This window comes from Lithobates pipiens, unplaced genomic scaffold (genome assembly GCF_037356315.1).
Source record: "Lithobates pipiens isolate NorthernLeopardFrog02 unplaced genomic scaffold, aLitPip1_a1.2 Scaffold_10, whole genome shotgun sequence".
NCBI lineage: Eukaryota > Metazoa > Chordata > Amphibia > Anura > Ranidae > Lithobates > Lithobates pipiens.
The window spans coordinates 169,084,301-169,102,728 of NW_027507686.1; the positions used below are offsets into that span (position 1 = coordinate 169,084,301).

General features: G+C 45.6%; 1 protein-coding gene across 2 annotated transcripts in view; it reads left to right on the forward strand.

The window, feature by feature from the left end:
- Positions 1-369: 369 nt before the first annotated feature.
- Positions 370-18,428, forward strand: part of VPS51 (VPS51 subunit of GARP complex) — a 33,047-nt gene continuing 14,988 nt past the window's right edge. The window contains exons 1-4 of one of the 2 annotated variants that reach the window (XM_077459592.1): positions 370-600; positions 11,661-11,790; positions 11,938-12,084; positions 13,883-14,102. In XM_077459592.1, coding sequence (XP_077315718.1) covers positions 430-600; positions 11,661-11,790; positions 11,938-12,084; positions 13,883-14,102 — 668 coding nt within the window. In that variant the 5' untranslated portion in view covers positions 370-429. The remainder of the gene's footprint in view (positions 601-11,660; positions 11,791-11,937; positions 12,085-13,882; positions 14,103-18,428) is intronic. The other variant, XM_077459600.1, reaches the window with a different exon arrangement.

The following is an 18,428-nucleotide window of genomic DNA, read 5'->3' on the forward strand; positions in this document are numbered from 1 at the left end:
AAACTAAAAGCCCTCACTTACTCTAGCCAAAATGAACAAAAATGTTGCCTTCAGTTTTACTTTAACAAGTAAGGCTAGCTTTTCTTATAAAGACTTCCAACCTGATAAAAAGCACTGACACCTCCCACTAGAAGACTTGCTAAGTTTTATTATTACAACGCAGGCATTTATTAGCTTTCTAACAATTATTAACACCTCCAAACTCAGGAACCGTTTGGGTTATAAAACGTAAAGTCTTCAACATTATCTCTCAATTATAGTGTCATTCCATAGTCCTGAGAAGCCCGTACTGCGCATGCGGCATCGCCGGCCTGTTCCCATCCATTGCGGAGGCTTCCTGCTACCCCTTCCATCTCTGCGCTTGTGCAGTAATCAGCAGCTGGTACGCCTGCGCAGTTCAACGGAGGTGTGCTGTGTGGTATAGGAAGGATGGCTGCTACCGTCAGTATGGACGAAGAGGATATGGGAAAAAAACGGAAAGCTCACGGAATGTTGAAGCTTTATTATGGTATAACGGAGGAGGGAAAGAGCGGCGAGAGGTTGTTGGATCCCACCGATATTGATGGCGTTCACTTCAACCCAGACATGTATCTGACTAAGGTGACGTCATATCCGGCTGAGTGTGAGGCAGTACTATGTATACAGTGCAGTGTACAGAATAGACTTCATCCTTATATATCACACTCAGTACATCTCAGTGGAGATCATGGTCTGTGTGAATTGATCTAGTGTTGGAGAGAACAGGAAGTAGGAGACACCTGTCAGGTTTCTTTTTGATTGTGTCCTTTTCCTGTACTTCCTGCTTAGAGACACGGAGCAGGAAGTGAGGAGAGAGCTCTCCAGGGAGAAGGAAGTCTTAAATAGTAGTTCAAGGAGTAAGTGTCCCAAATAAGAGGCTTCCCTCTCTGAACCTTTAGGCTGTGCTCACACACGTGTACTAAAGCCTGAGCCTACACCCATGTGAGAGCTGTGTGTGCCCCCATGGTAGAGTTGCCACCTCATCCCTTTAAACCCAAACACCTTTGAATTACACAGGTTCCGAGGCTAATTAAATGCAGATAAGGCACCGAGTGAGTTTAAACACCACCTTAATCGGCCACAGAACCTGTGTAATTAATGTGTGTTCGGGTTTAAAGGGATGAGGTGGCAACCATACCCCATGGGGATGTACAAGGTGTTCTTTACATCCCTGGGCAGGCAAGCTTATTCATGCCAATAGGGTCACAGTGACTGCAAGGGCACAGCTGCTGCTGGCTAGGGGTGCATTCCGGCGTGTTCTCACAGCTCATGTGCAGGGCCCGCCAGGAAGTCGGCGCTGCGCTAATCACACGCTGGAGCTCATCCCTACTGCTAGCTATGTGACATCCATATGTGCATGACTCCGAATACACGCTAGCTAGGACCATGTGCCTGTACAGCTGTCAGATTGGGAGTAGAGATGGGCTCGGGCGTGTTCGGGTTCTTAGTCCCAACCCACATGCCCAATCCTGCCAGGAAGCTTACATTGCACACTGCTAATGACAGTCAGTGAGACAATTCCCGACCTGCGGACCAGGAAATGTCTCACTCCCTTTGATTAACGGTGTACAGTGTCGGCTTCCTGGCAGGATCGGCATGTGGGTTGGGACTAAGGATGAGCTCAGGCGTGTTCATAAGCCGCACGTGCAGAGCCCGCCAGGAAGTCGGCACTTCACAGCGCTAATCACAGGCAGTGAGACATTCCTCAATCTCTGCAGCCGCGGATTGGGAAAATGTCTCACTGCCTGTGATTAGCGCTGTGTAGTGCCGACTTCCTGGCGGGCTCTGCACATGTGGCTTACGAACACGCCTGAGCTCATCCTTAGTTTGGACAAGAACCAGAACACGCGCAAGCCTATTCCTAAGAGCCTTTTCACACTGAAACACTGCTAAAGCGCCAATTGTTTTTGCAGTGCTTTAGTGGCGCATTTTTGGGCGCTAGCGAGGCGATTTTTTTTACAATGTGACTTGGAAATAAAAAGACCCTCTTTGCAGCATTTGTAAGCCTTGCCCTAATCAATTCAATAGGCAGGGGAGTTTTGGGAGTGTATTTTATAGCGCTCCCAAACCGCCCCATAGATGCTGCTTACAGGACCTTTTCTAACGTCCTGCAAGTGCACCGCCCCAGTGTGAAAGCACACATTGAAGTGAATAGGAAGCAGTTTTCAGAGGCTATTTCTATGCCTCAGTGTGGAAGGGGTGTAATTGGGAGCGATGGCTGTGTCCGTATTGATATAAATGGGGTTGCCTGCACAGGGATGCATGGAACGCCGATACAGCCGCACGTGGGCACACACAGTACACTGTAGTACACCTGTGTGAATGAGGCATAATTCAGTCGTCTCATTTTCCTCCTCGGGGCTGCATTGCGACAGACGCTGGCTACATGTTGCTGGGTTTTGAACAGTGCTGGCCATGTAATACTTACATGCAGTGACAGGAAAAGTTGACTAAAGCATAACTGAAGGCAAAACTTTTTTAATTTTATTGGAGTGCAGAGGGATTAGAACACCTGTCAGTTTTTATTGCCATCTGTGCCCCTCTTAGGGAAATTCATCCTCTCTAAGGTTTCATGTACACGGGACATTTTTACAACTTCTCCTGTACAATTTAACTTGACAGATGGTAACCGACATTTGAAACGTCCGTTTTGCCGCGTTTACATGCCGCGTTTAGTGGCTAGGGCCGTTTAAAAAAAAAAAAAAAGTTTTTCAAATAGCCAAAAATTAAAAATGAATGTAAAGAAATGCGGCTAAGCATGAGTTATCACGTTTACAAGCTGTTACAGGCATTTGGAATTTCAAATGTGTCTGAACATCTGTCCTGAACTAATTTTTTTCGTGTTCTAAAAAACGTTTCTAAGCTCAACTGCCTAGAAACGACTATAAACGACCCTGTGTACATGGACAGATAAGATAACATTGATGAGGGTCCAGGGGCAGCTGGAAAAAATGCCTAACTGCTCCTAAACGTCCGTTTACCACCAGCAGCAGTGTACATGAGGCCTAGTGGTCCTGTTTATCATTTTTACTGAAAGAGAAAGTAAATCCCACGTTTAGGGTTGTCCCCAGAACAGTAATAGAGGGAATATCTTACAATGAAGACTCAATGTTCTGGTGACATTGCAGACATGATTTGTGGTTTTGATTTAAATCATAATGTTTAAAGAGCAGCTCTTATCTCTGTCCTGCAGCGGCTCCTCCTTCTCTGACCTGTTATTAACTCACTGGCAGTCCCATTCCCTTTAATGGGACGGCTGGGGATGCAGCAGTGACATAACAAGGTGAGAGACGTTGCAGCAGCAGGTGAGTGGATGCCCTGCCACTCACCTGCCATGATGGATCTGAAATGACAGGTGCTCTTTTAATGATAGGATCTATTCTTGCTGGTAGTTTGCAAACAAAATTAAGGTTTCCTATTTAGAATAGCTGCGCTTTAGAATATTACACAATAAATGCGTGCTGAAAATGAAAACAAACACATTTAGTGTTAATGTGACATAAATGTGATATGACAAAAATAAAACAATAAATGTCAGTTAAAACATTAATAATTTAGTGCTCATGGGCATCCAAGTGCTTTGGAACACAGATATAAGCCTCTGGTGGTATATAGGGAACAACACTAGTCCCACTTTAAATAGCAAAAAGTGCTATTGTGCAAAAAACAAGTCTTTTTTTATAAACAATGCTGTGACAGTCCTGTTGAAAAAAAGTGCATATGTGTGGTATCCAGTAATAGCACTGCTGAGATGCTTATAAATGCGGGGAGGGGCCAGGATGGTACAAAAGGCAGTTTATATTCCTAGGAGGAAGCATATACCATTCCAAAACCAGCCACTGTAATATTTCATGCCATACACAGAGTGGTGCACTGACGCACCTGGTACATGTGAGTACCCCATTGGGGGATTGTTCTTTGTTTAAAGCCAAGGTTCACACAAAAATTGAATCTCCACTTTTCAGAACTCTTTTCCCCCCCTCCGGTGTCACATTTGGCACCTTTAAGGGGAGAGGGCGGTGCAGATACCTGTCTAAGACAGGTATTTGCACCCAGTTCCGGGCATAGACTCCCACGGGAGTCTATGCCTCTTCCTGTCCCACCGCGCTGCCTGCTGGGACACACATGGGTCCCAGAGACAGCATGGACCATTTAGATTGCGCTGCGCGACTCACGCATGCGCATTAAGGACCCGGGAAGTGAAGCCGCAAGGTGTCATTTCCTGATTCATATAGCAAAGATGGCGGCGGCAGCATCCGAGGACCAAGGGATGGTTTGGCCTTGGGTACCGACATCGCTGGACCCTGGGACAGGCGAGTGTCCTTATTTTAAAAGGCAGCAGCTGCAGTTAAACCTATACGGTTTAGGAGATATTTGCCTGAAGGCAGGCGCACTGAGCGTGGCTCCGTCAACGAGCGGGTCGGCTCCCGTGGGCATGCGCGGGAGTGACGTAATCGCGGCTTCGCCGAATGACAGCGGCGGAGCTGCGAGACCCCACCGAGAAGATGGATGCGCCGGACTACAGGGGACAGCGGTGACTTCGCTGGCTCCTGTGTCAGGTAAGTGACACATAATGGACTACTATGCGATGCATAGTAGTCTATTATGCTTTACCTTTGCAGTGAATGAAAGAGGAAGTAAACTCATCAGGGTTTACTTCCTCTTTAAGTAATTTTCCCAAGTGTTCTTCCAGGACAGCCCTTGAGAGATGGAGCTCCTCCCATCGACACAGGAAACACATTGCCACAGTTCAAAAGGCGGTCCCTCAGGTCCCTGGTCAGTCATTTGTGTTTCCTCCGTCGGAGGAACATGTTGCCAGGAACCTGGAGGCCCCTCTCAGGGGCTGCCTGAGAATCTGCAAGCCTAAGGGACCGGGTCCTGGTTTATGGCTGCAGTTTGGGTCCATACCTTTTTTCTTTGGCTCGGGTACCGTCCAGCTGAACCGGAGCAGACCCGTTACCCTCCTCCTTCCAGTGCCGAGGTGGCCAGGGGCAGAATGACGCCGGTTTCCCCCAGGAGTGGTGAGTGGAACCTTCCATCTTCCCTCCTCGTTGCAGGGGGTCGGAGACGCCGAGCGTTCACTTCCGGCGGAACCGCGTCATCACTGCGTGCCGAGACTTCCGGTTCCGGGTCTCTAAGGGTACAAGGAGGAGAGGGAGAGCCAGCGCTGTGCCTGTGAAGCCCGACCAGCGTCCAGCTATACCGGATTAGCGGCGGGATTCGGAGCGTCAGAGGGGGACCATGGAGGCTATTCCCCAGGATACTCCGGCGGAGACAGGCACCAGCCAAACCCAGGTAGGCTGCTGGGCATGCTATTACTCTGGTGGAGTGGTGGTGTTTGTAGGCTGGGCCCTGTAGTACCCCACGGTGGTGGTTTACTCACAGTGAGGTTGTTTGTTAGTGGTGATTCTAAGAGGGACATGGTGCTGACGCTAAGAAATCCTTTTGTCTTCTTATTTTCAGGCTAAAGAGATGCCAAGGGAAGACAAGACAGGCCGCAAAAAGTGCCCTAATTGTGGGAATAGGTTGTCCTCGGGCTCTAACAAAGCCCTATGCAAGCAATGCATTGCAAGCTTGCTTAAATCTGAGGCAGATTCCCCTTTAGCAAAGTTTTTGGGCTCCTTTAAAGAGGAAATGGCGTCGACCTTTAAGTCCCTCCGGGAGTTAATCACTGACGTGGGATCAGCTGCAGCTGCCTCCACGAGTAAAACAACTATAATCTCATCCTCACCATGCCTTACAACACCCAGCTCAGGGGAGCCCCGTATGGTCAGGGAGCCTAGCCCCACGTTGATTAGTCCCGAATCCTCTGACACTGACTCGGGTCAGGAAGAGGATCAAGCAGCATCTAAAGCCTCAAAATATAGATTATCTCTCGAGGAAGTAGATGAGCTAATGGGGGCTATCTATGATACGCTGGAAATTGAGGAGGAAGAAACTCAGTTATCCAGACATGATCAAATGTATGAGGCTCTGGGGAAAAAGAAAGCAAGGGTTTTTCCTATACATAAGGTGCTTTCTGACCTTGTCCTTAAGGAGTGGTCTGAACCAGACAAGAAGGTTTTCTTTCCTAAATCCCTTAAGAGAAGGTTCCCTTTTGATGAGAGCCCAGAGGCGGTCTGGAATAAAAATCCAAAACTAGACGCCCCTCTGTCCAAAATCTCAAAGCAGGCTGATCTGGCCTTTGAGGATATGGGCCACCTGAAAGATCCCATGGACAGGAGAACAGACATTGTCTTAAAGAGGGCCTGGGATGCCTCTATGGCAGGCTTAAAACCAGCTCTAGCCACTTCCTGTGTAGCTAGAAACCTGGAGTTCTGGTTATCGCAACTACAAGAACACTTAAAGGCAGGCACTCCTAGGGGGGAGCTTTTGAAATCCTTCCCTATGCTTTTTAAGGCCACCAGTTTCATCTCTGACGCCTCCACGGACTCCGTTAAATTTACGGCTAAATCTGCAGCACTTTCAGTGGCAGCAAGGAGGTCAGTATGGATGAAAACCTGGGGGGGAGACACGGCGTCTAAAACCCGCCTGTGCAGCGTCCCTTTTACAGGAGACTTAGTCTTCGGGCCTGAATTAGACTCCGCCTTAGAAAGGACGGCGGACAAAAAGAAAACCTTTCCCGCAAAAAAGAAAAATTTTCAAAGAAAAATTTTTCGTCCCTTTAAGGAACCCTCTAAATCAGAGAAGAGTTCAACCCCCAAAAAGCATTGGTCGGGACATAAAGGGAAAGGAAAAGGGGGCATACTGTTTAGCCGCCCCAATCAGGATCCCAAACCCCAGTGACGTCAGGGTTCCTGTGGGAGGAAGATTAAGCAAATTTCTTCCTCAATGGGAAGAGACAACCTCGAACGAGTTTGTCTTAAATATAATAAAAAGGGGTCATGCGCTGGAATTTCACAGCAACCCTCCTTCCAAGTTTCTGGTGACAAAGCTTCCAAGTCACTCAGAAAAGGCCAGGGCCTTACCTTTACTAATAGGGGAAATGGTAGATCAAGAAGTATTGACACCAGTCCCTATTCAGGAACAAGGGGACGGTTTTTACTCGCACATCTTTGTGGTAAGAAAACCGTCAGGGAGATTCAGACTAATTATGAACCTCCGTCCACTGAATCGCTCCATCCGTTACAAGAGATTTCGGATGGAGTCCATTTATTCCATAAAGAATCTCCTGCAGAAAGAGACATTTATGGCAACCCTGGACCTAAGGGATGCTTATCTGCACATTCCAATAAGGGAGGAATGCCAGAAATTTCTTCGAATGGCAGTGCAGATAGACACAAAGGTTTACCACTTTCAGTGCAGAGCACTTCCCTTCGGTCTATCATCCTCTCCGAGAATCTTTACCAAGGTTCTCGGAGAGGCTTTAGTTCCTCTGAGGCTTCAATCAGTCTCAATTATCCCCTACCTAGACGATCTGCTCCTAACAGCCCACTCAGAGAGTCGTCTTTCTCAGGACCTAGAATTGACTCAACTCAGTCTGAGTCGATTAGGGTGGATTGTCAGTCAGGAGAAATCCAAGACAACCCCAACACAGGAGATCCTGTATCTGGGGTACTGGATCAAGTCTGTAGATCAGAAAATTATACTGCCGGAAGAAAAGATTTTGAATCTGTGGCAGAGAATATCTTTTCTTCAATGCAGCCCCAAGTGTACGGTGAGGGAAGTAATGTCGGTCTTAGGTCTTATGACGGCAGCCATTCCAGCCGTACAATGGGCCAGGTTCCATCAAAGAGAACTTCAGGGTTTTCTGTTAGAACAATTAAAAGGCAGAGATCTGGAGGAGGAGGTATCGATCCCCTCAAGGGTAAAACGCTCCCTCTGGTGGTGGAAGGACAGGGAGAACCTAAACAAAGGGGTTCATTGGGTCCTTCCTATCACTTCAACACTAACAACGGATGCGAGCAGTTGGGGCTGGGGAGCCCACCTAGGCTCAAGCTGGGTCCAGGACAAGTGGACCCCAGAGGAGAAATGTTTCTCTTCCAATTGGAAAGAACTAACAGCAATCCTGAGAGCTGTTCTAGCTTTCCACCCCGCAATACAGGGTCACCATCTACAAGTCCGTTCAGACAATACGACGGCTGTAGCATACATAAACAAACAAGGAGGAACCAGAAGTCCTCGTTTGATGGTGGTAGCCAGACGCATTCTCCAGTGGGCAGAAGCCAATCTGGAATCCATTTCTGCAGTTCACCTGAAAGGGGAGCTGAACAACAAGGCGGACTTCTTGAGTCGACAAAAGATTTCGAACCAAGAATGGTCCTTACACCCAGAGGCATTCAATCTCATAACAGCTCACTGGGGAGAACCAGAGGTAGACCTTTTTGCGAGCAAGAAAAATGCAAAGGTTCCCAATTTTTTCTCGCTAAACCCAGGAGATCAACCCCTGGCGGTAGATGCCTTGCAAACTCCATGGACTTTCAGTCTGGCGTATGCATTTCCCCCTCTTCATCTCATTCCGAGGGTCCTAGCAAGATTCCTCAAGGAGAAAACCTGTTTGATTCTAGTAGCACCTTTTTGGCCCAGGAGACCGTGGTTCACAACGTTGCTACAATTGACAGACTGTCCGCCTCTAAGACTTCCCTACAGACAGGACCTCCTGTCGCAGGGACCTCTTTACCATCCGCAGGTCGCCACACTGAAGCTGTCAGCGTGGTTACTGAGGAGGAAATCTTAAGGAGTAAGGGCCTGTCAGACGAGGTAATTGCGACCTTACTACAGAGTCGCAAACCAGTCACGAGAGCTATTTACAAAAAAGTCTGGAAAAAATTCAATAGCTGGCTGAATAGCCGGGACATAAATACGGCTAATATTCTACAGTTTTTACAGGAAGGTGTAAACAAGGGTTTAACCCTAAGTACTATTAAAGTACAGATAGCTGCCTTAAGTGTATACCTAGATGAACGCTTACAGGAAAATCCTTTTGTCGCTAGATTCTGTAAGGCAGTCGCTAGACGCAAGCCAGTCAGAATCACAAAAGTCCCATCCTGGGATTTAGCAGTTGTGCTAAAGGCTTTCTTGGGGTCACCCTTTGAGCCTATCTCAGAGGCCTCCCTAAGGCTTATTACCTTTAAGACAGTTCTCCTGGTGGCAATCACTTCAGCCCGTAGGGTCAGTGAAATCCAAGCACTTTCCATCAGGGAACCATTCCTACAGATCCTAGAAGACAGAGTCATTCTAAAGACAGACCCTGGGTTCTTACCAAAGGTAGCATCTAGCTTCCATAGGTCCCAAGATATTGTCCTCCCTTCATTTTGTCAAAATGCAGCAAATGAGAAAGAGGAACGTTTTCATTTATTGGATGTGAGGAGGTGTATTCTAGAATATCTTAAAATAACAAATCCATTCAGAATCTCCGACTCCCTTTTTGTCCTTTTTTCCGGACAGCGTAGGGGACAGAAAGCTTCAAAAGTAACCATAGCTAGATGGATTAGGCTAGCTATAGCAGAGGGGTATAAGGCCTTGAATAGAGATCCTCCTGAGGGTGTTAAAGCTCACTCCACAAGAGCGTTGTCTGCATCCTGGGCAGAAAGAGCTGGTGCCACCCCGGAGCAGGTATGTAAAGCAGCCACATGGTCAAGCTTTTCCACCTTTACAAGGCATTACCGACTGGACTTAATGTCTAGTCAGGATCAGGCCTTTGGGAGGAAAGTCCTCCAGGCCGTGGTCCCCCCCTAATCTGGTAAGTACTTGGGGATCCTCTCAAGGGCTGTCCTGGAAGAACACTTGGGAAAACTGGAGTTAGTACTTACCGGTAACTCCTTTTCCGGTGGTCTTCCAGGACAGCACGATCCCACCCTTTATTTGATTATAGTGATGTACTAATGTTATTACCTGTTATGGTTTATATGTTTTTCAGTTCCATCCTTCGGTTCTTGGTGAATGACTGACCAGGGACCTGAGGGACCGCCTTTTGAACTGTGGCAATGTGTTTCCTGTGTCGATGGGAGGAGCTCCATCTCTCAAGGGCTGTCCTGGAAGACCACCGGAAAAGGAGTTACCGGTAAGTACTAACTCCAGTTTTCCTGAACTTTATCTAATATTGTGGTTACTGTGTGAATGCATCAGTGCAATGCATGTTATCTCAGCTTGCCGAGATTTCATTCATTAAATGAGTTTGACAAAAATGTAAATATTGCAGAATATAAAGCCTCATGCTACATACCTAAGCTCCATTTCATGCGGAATAAAATTATTAATGTATCTTAACCCCATTGCGCCAACCGTACTCAAATTTGCGTTCCTGGCTTGAAGGGGTTAAACCTGGGGTGATGCCTGAGCTGCTGGCATTACCCCGGTACTGTTTTTTTAGGGCCAGCAGTTGGCTTTTTAGTGATAGCCGATGTGGCTAAAAAGCCGCTTGGCTGTTATCTTAAGGAGCAGGAGGGTACTGGGTGACCCGAGCCACCGGTCTAGGCGTCCGCTGCCTAGGCTGAGACTCAAACAAAGTTGAATTTGGCTTTTATTGGGCCTTGAATGTAAAATTCCGGAAGCAACGTCACTTACGGTTTACTCGGCTGCCAATGGCGCCGATTTAAAAATAATTATTTTGGCGATCTGAATACTTTTAAGGGCAGGAGGGATTTGGGTACCTGTCACCACCTATTACTGTCACAAGGGATGTTTACATTCCTTGTGACAGCAACAAAAGTGATCGGAATAATTTTTTTAAGGGACAATGTAAAAAATAAAATAAGAAACAATATTTTTTTAACCACTTCCGGGCCGCCACGCGCTGCTTCAGATACACAAGAGATAACTAAGAGATTTCAGTAGGGTGTCTACGCAGCATAGTAGGAAGTATAGCCATTTAAAGCGGAGTTCCACCCAAAAGTGGAACTTCCGCTCATTTGTCTCATCTCCCCCTCCTGTGCCACAATTGCCACCTTTCAGGGGGGGAAGGGGGACAGGATACCTGTCTTTGACAGGTATCCTGTGCCCAATTCCACGAGTCCATGCTGCGACCCATGATGTCACCGCGAGCCTCCCTCCTCCCCTGTAGCCGGGCCAGTAGGAGAGAGGAGCGGGGCCTCGTGCAAAATGGTGCCTGTGCTGAGTGGCCGACTGTGGCTCACTGTGTTCACAATGCAGCAGGGCAGCCGCTCGGCATTGGATCCAGAAGCTTGTGGATCAATGTAACACTATAAAAAAAATCCACACCTGGAATAATTTAGTTTTTTTCCGTTTTTATTGCACAAAAGAATGGCAAAGTGTGGATGAAGAATGGATGGTGGTTGTTAGCACTTCCGCCTGGCAGCACTAGGGTTGTCTGTTCAAATCCCTGTGCCTGTGTGGGTTTCCTCCCACACTCTAAAGATATGTTGGTAAGCTTATTGGCTCCTGTCTAAGTTGGCCCTACTCTATGAATGTATGAGTGTGAATTAGGGGCCTTAGATTGTAAGCTTCTTGAGGGCAAAGACTGATGTGAATGGACTATATATGTAAAGTGCTGCGTAAATTAATGGCAATATAAAAGTACCTGTAATAAATAAGCATCCTATTTTCTAGTATCTGCCTCAATCTATTGTCTAGCGTGATATGTCTCTACAGTACATTTACTCTGATGTTTTTGTATTCTTGCAATTATATTTCTTAGTTCAGTTATATAAAAATGTATTTAATTTCCATTTTTGTGTTTGCAGTTAAGAAAAGAAAGTTCTCTGGCAGAGTTGATGGACATTGAAGCTGATATGGTTCGCCAGATACGTGCTTTGGACAGTGACATGCAGACCTTGGTGTACGAGAACTATAATAAGTTCATATCCGCTACAGGTAAACGATAGGATGGCATAAATGGATAGCAGGTTGTGTTTATATTTCTGACTTTACTGATTTGGCTAGCCTATTTGTTCTCTAATTGATTTGCATAACAAAGATTCCTAAGATTTACTGAACAGATGTTATCATCCAATCCTTCAGATACCATTCGTAAAATGAAAAATGATTTTAAAAAGATGGAGGATGAGATGGATGGACTGGCAGCTAACATGGCAGTAATCACCGAATTTAGTGCCAGCATCAGCAGTACCTTGCAGGAGAGACACCAACATATTACCAAGCTTAGTGGTGAGTGATGTCAATGATGTTTTATTCTTGCTGTGTATCACTGTACCAAGAGGAAATGTATGATTATCAGTAGGGTTGTCCCGATACCGACACTAGTATCGGTACTGATACCGAGCATTTGACAGAGTACTTGTACTCGAGCAAATGCTCCGATGCTTCACCCGATACCTGGACAGTCAGGGTGATCCGTGCAGAGGGGGATTTACAAGCACCAATCACCCTGTATAGATTTCAATAAAGCCTGACAGCCGTTTCTCCGCTTCTCCCCCCCCCCACCCCTTCAGCTGCTTTAGTGAAATCTACACAGCGATAATCAGTGCTTGTAACTGCCCCCAAAGCCGCACCGATTACCGCTGACTGTCCCTGTATGCTCCTCCAGTCCCCACCTGTTCTGCTGTCCCCCCCTCTGTGCTGCTGTCCCCCTCCATTGTCCTCTGTGCCCCCCTCCGTTCTGCTGTTTTCCTCCTTGTCCCCCTCCGTTCTCCTGTCCCCCTCCATTCTCCTCCTCTTCATTTTCAGTGCAGCTGAGGCTGCAGAGAAGGGGACTGGGAAACATCTGTCCTCAGTCCCTTTCCCTGTCTCAAAGGGGAGATGTCAGGGGTCAGCAATAAATAATAAAAATAAATTAATTGTAAAAAATAACACACTGCCACTCCCCCCCCCCCCCCCCTTTAAAAAAAAAAAGCATTGTAAAAAAAAAAAACACAAAATAAATTGTAAAAAATAATAAAAAAATAAATAATTTGTAAAAACAAAAAACTAAAAAAACTACTGACACACGTGCCACTGTCACGTGACATAAAAAAAAACCCTGTATTGGAGAGTATTTGAAAAAAAGTATCAGTACCTGTACTCAGTCTTAAAAAAGTGGTATCGGGACAACCCTAATTATCAGGAGGTTAACACAACAGTGTATCTTGTCACAATCTTCCTTTGATTTCATAGACGTTTAAACCAGCTTTCACTCATCCTTGATCTCCCCATTGTGGATCCAGACAGCAGTGAAAACTTGGACTAAAGTTCTGACTATTCCCTACAGTATTAAAATGAGCTTTTATTGCCGTTTGTGTCTCTGGAGAGATTTCACCTCACTTCCTGGAGGACAGAAGGTGCAAAAAAGTTTCCCCGACAACAACAGACAGTGGTAAAAATCTGAGAATGGATATAGCCCTTCTCCACTCCAACCAAAACCTTGTGTTTTCAGTTTTGGATAGAATTGGGCTTTAAGCAGGGAGGCCAAAGGGAAATACAACACAGTGGCTTAGTTGGCTTTAGTCCTGCAGCACTATAGTCCTTGGTTCCAAGGTCTCCCTGTGTGTGCATTGGTTACCTTCTGGTCCTCCTGTTTCCTCCCACACTCCAAAGATATTCTGGTAGGTTAATTGGCTCTAGGATGTTTATGTAGATCTGTCAGGGTAGGGACCAGTGTGAATGCTCAGTATGTAAAGCATTGCATAAACTGTCTGCTTTATATAAATACCTGTAATAAAATGAAAAGCAAGGACATGCAGAACTCCACTAGTTATAAATCACATTTCCAGAAAGTCTCTGCTCTGCTCAGTTAATCCATATTGATGCTGATTTTGTTTTGACCATGGAGGATTTCAGTAATTATTTGCAGTGTCCAAATACAGAGCTATGTTAAAAGCTTCCAGGATTTAAATCTAGTGAGACTTGAAGAAAAGCCGTTTCCCTGCAGATTACTTTACAACCATATTAAAAAAATAATGATAATGAACAGTTATTAAACTATTTCATTCTGCTTGTGGTTCACATGTGTCTTTATTCTGATATTCAGGTGTGCACACCCTCCTGCGTAAACTGCAGTTCCTGTTTGAACTCCCTGCTCGACTGAAGAAGTGCATTGAAATGGGTGCCTTTGCCCAGGCTGTGTCATATCATACTAAAGCTAAAAGTGTGCTCCAGCAATACCAGCACATGCCTTCCTTCCATGGCATCCAAACTGATTGCCAGGCCATCATGGCGGGCTTGGCACATACACTGCGCCAAAGATTCAGGTATTGATTTCTCCTGTTAAGCTATTCTACTAAGACAATGGGTTGTCATATTCTGCTTGGTTTATTGTAATGGGGCTAATAAAGGAAATCTGTGCTAAGGAAATTTGGAGAGGTCCATTTCTGACCTTAAGTATGCAGATCAGGAGCTCCGACATTCCTCATATCCATGTTTGTTATTGCTCGGTAACTTAAAATATTGTAGCCAGAGACAGCTAGCATTTTCGGAAAAATGTCATGCAGTGCCAACCTCTGTATTTCTCCCTGTACAGGTTTCCTTTTTATATAGAATTGCAAAATGTGTTTTGTATAAATTTTATGTACAATGTGCTGGACTAGGAAATGCATTTTTTTTACCATGTACTCAGGTAAACTTTAATGCATGCATATGTATATTTTTATATATGCCACTCGCAGCCATTTTTTTTAGTGCATCGGGGGTTACAGCTGCAGGTTTTTCTTCAAAGTGATTTACTACTATGCTTCGAGTACCCTGTGTAATTTGGTCTCCTGCTAGTCAGGTCTAGTCACGACTGACACCTATATTGGTCTATTTCTTAGTTTAGAATGGTAAGGATTAGACAGAGGCAGTAAATAACCAAAAAGACAGTGCTGAGCTTTATCACTAAAATTCCTCCTCCCTCTTTTCTGCTCAATAAGGTTACACATCACTTTAAGGTACTAGTATAGAGTTAGAAGAGGGTAAAACAGAGCTCAGAGTTTTTTTTATGTCTAATAACAGTAGCTGCTCAACTGTGCACTTGTTGTGGTGTGGGCTTTTTGATGGTTAAAGTGATACTAAAGGTTATTTTTGTTCTTTAAAATAAAAAAGATGTTATACTTACCCGTTCTGTACGATGATATTGCACAGAGCGGCTCTTTACCGCCCCTTCTGGAAGTGCCCCAAAGGCTCTATACACTTTACCCTGCTATGAGTGCCTCTTTAGCAAGCCAGATGCTATAGGGCACCCCTGCCCTGCCCTCATCTCAAGCTGGGCTGTGTGTGTTCATAAACCTACATCGCACCAGGAATCGATGCCCCTGTTTTCCTCCTCACTGGAGTTTAGTATAGCTCCAACTGCTCTCAATGTGTTCTCTGAGAGGAGTGATTCTGCAGCTAAGACTGCACTGGAGCAGTGAGAGCAGTCAGATAAGGCTGTATTCACACAGGAACAGACAGCTGCTGGAGCTCCTTACCCCTCTCATAGCCGTTCCTGACAGCCGTAGTGGGAAGTGTGAGTCAGCATGTCACTTAGTTCTTTTCTACGAACATTATTAAAGTGGAGTTGCGCCTAAAAAAGTCAGCTGCTGACTTTTTAAATAAGAATACTTACCTGTCCAGGGCGCCTGCGATGTCCTCACCCGAAGCCGACCCGTCCCTTGGCTCTGGGTGGAGGCACCAGCATTGCTAGTAAGGGAATCAGGAAGTGAGGCCTTGCGGCTTCGCGGCCTGGTTCCCTACTGCACATATGCAAGTTGCGCTGTCTGTTCTGAGTGGTCCCTGCTGTCTTCTGGGACCTGTGTGTCTCCCAGAAGACAGCAGGGCGGAACAGAGGAGGGGCTGGACATGGCGTAGATTGCCGTGGATACTGCGGCGATCTTTTGCTGGAAGTGGGAGCAAATACCTGTATTAGACAGGTATCCACTCCCCCACTGGGGGGGGGGATCCGGACAGTGGAAGTTCCATTTTTGGGTGGAACTCCACTTTAAGTGTACAGAAGTACACTTCATTCATGGTGCTGTACAGCAGGATGATGCACTGCGCTATTGTACAGTGCCATGCAGTTCCGTACAGTGCGCTAAGATAAAATGCAGCATGTTGCAACACAGCTCCAGGCTGCCTTGCCGTGTGAACGGGACACACAAAATACTATTTATTTTTTCAGTTTTGTTGCAGGGCGTTATAAAATTCAGTAATAAGCTTGTCACAGCACTATGTGTAAATTAGTCCTAAGGGTTTAAGGACAGGGGTGGGTAGAACAATTAGTGGGCCATTTTTTAGCCTAAAGTATATGTAATCCCTTACCTTGTAAAACAACCTATTCAGTTAAAAATAGAAATGAAATGAAGGGCAAACCATTTATGTAAGGATGGATGTATACAGTGCCTTGCGAAAGTATTCGGCCCCCTTGAACTTTTCAACCTTTTGCCACATTTCAGGCTTGAAACATAAAGATATAAAATTTTTATTTTTTGTGAAAAATCACCAACAAGTGGGACACAATTATGAAGTGGAACGAAATCTATTGGATATTTTAAACTTTTTTTAGCAAATAAAAAACGGAAAAGTGGTGCGTTCAAAATTATTCGGCCCCTTTACTTTCAGTGCAGCAAACTCACTCCAGAAGTTCAGCGAGGATCTCTGAATGATCCAATGTTGTCCTAAATGACTGATGGTGATAAATAGAATCCACCTGTGTGTAATCAAGTCTCTGTATAAATGCACCTGCTCTGTGATAGTCTCAGGGTTCTGTTGAAAGCGCAGAGAGCATCATGAAGACCAAGGAACACACCAGGCAGGTCCGTAATACTGTTGTGGAGAAGTTTAAAGCCGGATTTGGATACAAAAAGATTTCCCAAGCTTTAAATATCCCAAGGAGCACTGTGCAAGCGATCATTTTGAAATGGAAGGAGTATCAGACCACTGCAAATCTACCAAGACCTGGCTGTCCCTCTAAACTTTCAGCTCAGACAAGGAGAAGACTGATCAGAGATGCAGCCAAGAGGCCCATGATCACTCTGGATGAACTGCAGAGAACTACAGCTGAGGTGGGGCGAGTCTGTCCATAGGACAACAATCAATCGTACATTGCACAAATCTGGCCTTTATGGAAGAGTGGCAAGAAGAAAGCCATTTCTCAAAGATATCCATAAAAAGTCTCGTCTAAAGTTTGCCACAAGCCACCTGGGAGACACACCAAACATGTGGAAGAAGGTGCTCTGGTCAGATGAAACCAAAATCGAACTTTTTGCCCACAATGCAAAAATGATATGTTTGGCGTAAAAGCAACACAGCTCATCACCCTCAACACACCATCCCCACTGTCAAACGTGGTGGCAGCATCATAGTTTGGGCCTGCTTTTCTTCAGCAGGGACAGGGAAGATGGTTAAAATTGAGGGGAAGATGGATGCAGCCAAATACAGGACCATTCTGGATGAAAACCTGTTGGAGTCTGCAAAAGACCTGAAACTGGGACGGAGATTTATCTTCCAACAAGACAATGATCCCAAACATACAGCAAAATCTACAAAGGAATGGTTCACAAATAAATAAACGTATCCAGGTGTTAGAATGGCCAAGTCAAATTCCAGACCTGAATCCAATCGAGAATCTGTGGAAAGAGCTGAAAACTGCTGTTCACAAACGCTCTCCATCCAACCTCACTGAGCTCGAGCTGTTTTGCAAGGAAGAATGGGCAAGAATTTCAGTCTCTCGATGTGCAAAACTGATAGAGACATACCCCAAGCGACTTGCAGCTGTAATCACAGCAAAAGGTGGCTCTACAAAGTATTAACGCAAGGGGGCCGAATAATTTAGCACGCCCCTCTTTTAATTTTTTTATTAGTTAAAAAAAGTTTCAAAAATCCAATAGATTTCGTTCCACTTCACAATTGTGTCCCACTTGTTGGTGATTCTTCACAAAAAATAAAAATGTTATATCTTTATGTTTGAAGTCTGAAATGTGGCAAAAGGTTGAAACGTTCAAGGGGGCCGAATACTTTCGCAAGGCACTGTAGATACACACTATATTAGCAAAAGTATTGGGACACCTGCCATGAAATTTAATGGCACCCCAGTCCATAAGTTCAATATTGAGTTGGCTCACCCTTTGCAGCTATAACAGCTTCAACTCTTCTGGAAAGGCTGTCCACAAGGTTTAGGAGTATGTGTCTATGGGAATGTTTGACCGTTCTTCCAGAAGCGCATTTGCGAGGTCAGGCACTGATGTGGATGAGACGGTCTCCGCTTGAATTCATCCCAAAGGTGTTCTGTCTGGTTGAAGTCAGGACTCTGTGCAGGCAGTCAAGTTCCTCCACCCCAAACTCGATTATCCATGTCTTTATGGACACTCTGGAAAGCTATTCATTGTAGATCGCTCTTCAGGGGGAAATAGGGGTATAGATAATCCCATACAGTTACAGGAAGGATAGGAACTTCTCTATTTAAATCCTTCACTGTATTATGACTTGCCTTTATCCTGACTGGGAGGTGCAAACGCCATGTCTTGGCACATAACAAGTGCTCACCTCTTCCTTGCTGTGGAAATCGTTTCCTTCCCCTGGGACTGGTATGTTTTAGCCACTTCTCGTAGGAACCAGTCCCATTG